This window comes from Aythya marila (assembly GCF_965140915.1).
Source record: "Aythya marila genome assembly, chromosome: 14".
In the NCBI taxonomy this organism is placed as follows: Eukaryota; Metazoa; Chordata; class Aves; order Anseriformes; family Anatidae; genus Aythya; species Aythya marila.
This window is the reverse complement of record NC_139055.1, coordinates 5,566,210-5,571,524: the sequence shown is the minus strand read 5'-3', so window position 1 is coordinate 5,571,524 and position 5,315 is coordinate 5,566,210. Positions and strand designations below refer to the sequence as shown.

At 39.6% G+C, this 5,315-nt stretch overlaps 1 protein-coding gene across 1 annotated transcript; it reads right to left on the bottom strand.

Moving 5' to 3' along the window:
• Positions 1 to 814: 814 nt before the first annotated feature.
• On the bottom strand, positions 815 to 4,696 carry FOXI1 (forkhead box I1). The gene is made up of 2 exons (XM_082771435.1): positions 3,808 to 4,696; positions 815 to 2,744 (listed from the first exon to the last, which is right to left on the bottom strand). The coding sequence occupies exons 1-2, from the start codon at positions 4,379 to 4,381 to the stop codon at positions 2,191 to 2,193; spliced, it is 1,128 nt and encodes a 375-aa protein (XP_082627561.1). The 5' UTR covers positions 4,382 to 4,696; the 3' UTR covers positions 815 to 2,190.
• Positions 4,697 to 5,315: the final 619 nt, after the last annotated feature.

The following is a 5,315-nucleotide window of genomic DNA, read 5'->3' as shown; positions in this document are numbered from 1 at the left end:
CCCTGGAAGTTCACAATGGAACATTTTCCATTTCAGCACTAAGAAATCATTTTCCTCTCAGTTTTGTGAACAGTATACTCCACAGGAGCTACATTTCTAGGTATTTTGTTGTATATTTGCTGAATCATAGACTTTATGAATTTCTGAGTTATCATATGAGCAAATCTCTGCACAACAAATGCTGTCAGCTGCTGACTTGCAGGGCATATTGTGGCCTGCCTTCTGGGCTGGGATTCTTGGAAAGGCTGTAAAATTCTGAGGGTGGAGACTGCAGCTCAGGTCTCCGTACACACCTGACTTCAGAGAAACTTACAACCATAGAAGAAGGACACCACCAGAAGGTCATTTTATTTTTTATTAAGCACCAATGTTAGAAGTGGAAGGAGGTTTCACCTTCTATGAGAACTTATCATACTGAATACAAAAACTGTGAATAGTCATGGCAGCTTCCATAGTAAAAATAAAAAATAAAATAATAATTTAGAATGTAGGAAAGATTGCAGTCATATTTTGGCCAACTAGCATGTGAAAATTTAGCCTGGTTTCTTAAATTTTAAATGACTGGCACCACTTTCCAACAGGGAAATCATAACGGTGATTTTTATTTAGTGATTGTATTTTGCATAATAGCAGCAATTACATTCCTTGGGCATGAAAATTTTGATTGCATAGACATACTATCTCACTCTCTGACCTTATTTGAATATTATACTGTGTTTTCCTCGGGCAAACTGCACAAGAACTATTAAGGAGGTTTTTAAAGGCATACGAAGTATAGTACACACACACACTCTCTTCTATACAAATTCTTTATTAAAAATGCTTCCAGGGTTGCCTGTAACAAAACTGTATCCACGTATAGTTTTAAAAAAAAAATCAAGACATAACAGTATCTATTACAATGCATTAGTATGTTTTCCATCATTCTGGAAGTCTGGTCAGTGCACAGCTATGAACAGTTAAACCACAGTTAAGCTCAGCGTCTATGCACGCTGCAGGCTCTACATTCTGAGATGTTACTCTACATAAACGTGGAACTTGATTCAACTCTTGGTTTGAAAAAAAAAATACATGTTTTGAAATTTTGTTTGTGGCTACAGTAGAATGTAAAACAAACAAACAAACAACATTATTCCTAATATTTACACAATAACAAGACAATTGCACAGACTTTTACAAAAAGACAAAAAACAAATATAGTACAGGGTCTTTTTTCACTACCTATAGCCAATTCTTCTGAAGATACAGCTTTTGGAATTGAAGCTCCGAGACAGTTAACCTTTCTGTCTCCCATTTCTCCACCCTGCTCCCCGCCCCAACCTTCACACCACATTCAAATTCTTTTCTTAGTAGAAATGATTTATGTAGAACTTGAAAATAGAACAAATACCCTTTCTTATAAGAGAACATGTATTAAAAATACAGGCAGATCCTGATTTCCTTCTGTGAATAGATTTGTATGGGTAAGGCAAACAAAATTTGACCCTGTACTTCTACTTTAAAACATGAATATCTGATTGCACCAGCAGAAGACAACTCCATTATATTTTGTTATGCTTCCCTTCAGTTTCAAAATGAACATTGTGTCCATGACACTAGCCTGCTTCACAGCCATATTCCCCTTGGCAGTGAAAGGGGATGAGAATTTAGCCAATGCATGCACTAGTATTAGAGAAAGCCAGAAAGAGCACTCACCCTTCAAGTGTTGGTTGTTACTCACTGTATACTAGTTTTGGCTATAGATCCTTCAGTGTCTCAGAATAGCTTTGTCGAAATAAGAACTTGCCAAATGCATTTAGTACAGATGGACTATATCAGTGAGAAGTAATTTACAGATATAGCTACATTTACGTTAGTGCTTTAAAAGCATCGCAGCATTATTAGTACCATGCCTGAAAATGTTTCCTGCCTAAGGTAAACAGTAACTCCTTTCAAGGATGTCCATAGAGGACCATGGTTGGCAGCAGTGCAAGCATGGTCTCCCATATAACCTCTTCATTATTGCTGCTGTTTGATCCCTGCTTTTTTATGGGAAGCTGCCGAATGTGGAGTGCTTGGGATCTGAATAAGTATGATGGGTAAAAAGTTTGGGGCTGTCAGAAAGTAGGATGCAATATAGAGACAACAGGCTAACACTTATCCACTCACAGATCATTTCCTCTCATAAACAGCTATATTTTGATGTCTTATTTAAACCTCTGTTCCCTCCCTAGGAAACAGCGTGTTATTTGTGCTGATACTGCTGTAAAAATGGGTGTTAAACTGGTTGAGCACTGAGTTACTATAGCCAAGGTGACTAGAAGGCATAGAATTGGACCACTCTCCCACACCATGACTGGCTATATTAGAGAGCGGAGAGTAGGAGTTAAAGCCTACCACGTTCTGTCCCATTTTGTCAATGGGTTCAGCGTTAAGTCCCAATGGCACTGAGCGGCCCACTGAGTTAGAGCCATTGACATAGGCAGTCATACTAGAAAGGAAGTTACTAAGGCATGGACTGCTGGAAGATGGAGGTGGAGATCCTTTATCAGGTGAATTGTCAGTCCCAGGTGAGGAGTTTTCCAAGATATCCTGATGCTCTACAGCTTTGGGGCTGCCAGTCAGGGCACTATCCTCAGATTTCTCAGATGCAAGAGAAGCAGCGCTAGCCCCAATGTCAGACTTCCTTTTTCTCTTTCTGCGGAAGTTTCCATTGTCAAACATCTTTTCACAGTTCGGGTCCAGAGTCCAGTAATTCCCTTTTCCTGTCAAGGGGGGACAAATGCACATTTTTAGTTTTAAAATAAACACATAGACAGCAAAGAGCAGTTTTCTTCGACTTTTCAATGTTTCTCTCACAGAAACAGAAAAATTACTTGAACAAAAAATACGCATATGTAACCACAAAAAGCAGAAGTCTCTTAAATTCAGGGGGGGGAAAAATGGTGTAAAGTGTTTCGCCTGTGTCCTGTAGCCCTTTCCCACACAGCAAAAACTACAAGTGGAACCACTAAGAGGGCTTTTTTTTTTTTTTCCCCACTTTTTGTTTGTCTCAGTGTGAGAATGAGGTTTTCAGTGTATAGCTGTCCTCTACATTTACAGTACAGAGTAATCAAATCCCATAATGGGTTGCTCCTCCAGGTTCAGTGTGGTAGACTAAGTCACTAACAAGCTAGAACCAGATCTTTGACTCTCTCAGGCAGCATAATTGAACGACTTTTAAATGTTCCCAGTGGTTCTCAACAGCTATTGATAGAAAACAATAAATAAAGGAACAATCTGACAACATATCAGCCAAGTGTGATTCCAAGCAAAACACTATTTGAAGTGAACAAAACAAAAGCAGGCTGCTCTCCTCAAGAGAATTATTGTTGACTCCCTAAAGCCACTGGATTTCTTTAACCAATCTGAATTTTCTTTATCCTCTTTTCATTAGTTCTCGGTTAAGCTTGATATAAGTCAGATGTGTTACACCAAATGTTTTTTTCTGATGTGACTTGCTCAGTCTGCTCCTATGCTTGCTCAACTGCATGCTCTGCACATTGATCAGTTCTCAGGAGGCTTGGAGAGATAAAGAATCCCCTTCCCTGCAGAGATTTAGTAGCAACATTGATTCAGAATTCAGCTATGCATAGTTGCCTTCTAATACATCCCCATGAAAACAGAGAACTTACTGAATATATACCCCAAATCTAGGCTATTGGGTCTCTTTATGATTTATTTCACATTGTAATTGTAAGTATTTTTTTTTTTTAAGTGGAAAATTTTCATTTTTAAATTAATCAAGTTTGGAGAGGAAAACGAACAAACAAACAGGGGGAACTGTACCTGGATCATCTTCATCTCTGGGCACCTTCTTGAAGCAATCATTGAGAGACAAGTTGTGCCGAATGGAGTTCTGCCAGCCAGCTTTGCTTTTGTTATAAAATGGGAAGTTGTCAGCCACGTACTGGTAGATTTGGCTGAGAGTCAGCCTCTTTTCTGGTGCTCCATGGATAGCCATGGCAATAAGTGCAGAGTAGGAATAAGGTGGTCTAACCAACTTCATGAGCTCTTCTTGGGATGGGAGAGGAAGCCAGCCGAGGTCGGTTCCTCCCAAGCCGTGCATATTAGGCAAGAGCTGCCGTTGCATCCCGTAAGACTGAGGAATGAAAGGACTGGCATTGGATCCAGGCAGGTATGGTGGTGGAGTAATGGAAGGTCCATTTAGCCAGAGGTAAGGATTGGGAGTTGCGTTGTAGTCCGTTGTCTCAAAAGTGCTTGGTCGCTGTGGACTAGGGATATTCTGTGGATGGAAAAAGTTCTCATAGTAGATATTCATCTCTGGAGGTTCTTGACCAATATTTGGAAATTGTGGGCTGCAGCGCGGTGGAGAGTGCGTCTGGGGATCAAAGGAGCTCATGCTCTAACACAGGCAGCTGATAAGCTATGACACACCTGTGCTAGTTCTCCTTTCCTGACACAGGTGCATCACCTATGCCCTTCCCTACCTACTTATGCACCTGTAAATGTTTTGGCTTGTATTGCAGGCTCCACCCCATGGCCCTGAGTGGCTGCAGATGAGGACGATATCCTTTTGGAATGCTGGCAGTCCCAGCCAGTCATTGATGTCACATCAACTGAACGTGAAAGTTACAACTGTTTATCTTCTTAAATGAATTGAAGGAATTTTCCACTAATATGATGCACGTAAAGACAGCCTAAGGTGCCTTGAAGTTAAAACCCCTCATTGGAGGTCCACCTCTTTCTACCTTTTACAAAGGAGTTTTAGCATGTAGTTTTTCTTTCTTTTAAAATAAAAGCAGTTTTGTTCCGCTGCTGCTTGCACCCCAGAATGCAAAAGCCATTGTCTTTTGTCAATGAAACAGTAGGCATACTTTAACATTAAAAAAAAGAAAAAGAAAGAAAGAAAAGGTCAGACCTCCTTTTCCTTCTGTAACTTTAATTGCAACTTGCTTGTACTTGCCCCTAGGCAATCACAGTACTACAGGCAAATTCTGCAATTGGTTACTCACGTGAGTAGTCTTACTGATGTAAAGGGAATTGCTTATTAAAGTAAGGTTTAATCTTATGAGGAAAAAAAACAAACAAAATAAACCCAACACGCTTAATCATCAAACCTTTCATTAGAGCTTAAGTAGGTGAACTAAAATGGGAAATCATTATTTGCTGCTTCCTCTTTGCTGCAGGATTGGTGCAAAGACATCATAAAACCTCTTAGCAGAATTTCCAAGCAAGAAAGAGACAGGTTGCAGTACAGCTTTTCTCCAGCTTATTTCCAACTTCATTTGTAGCTATAAATACAAAAACAAAAACAAAAAACAAAAACAAAACAA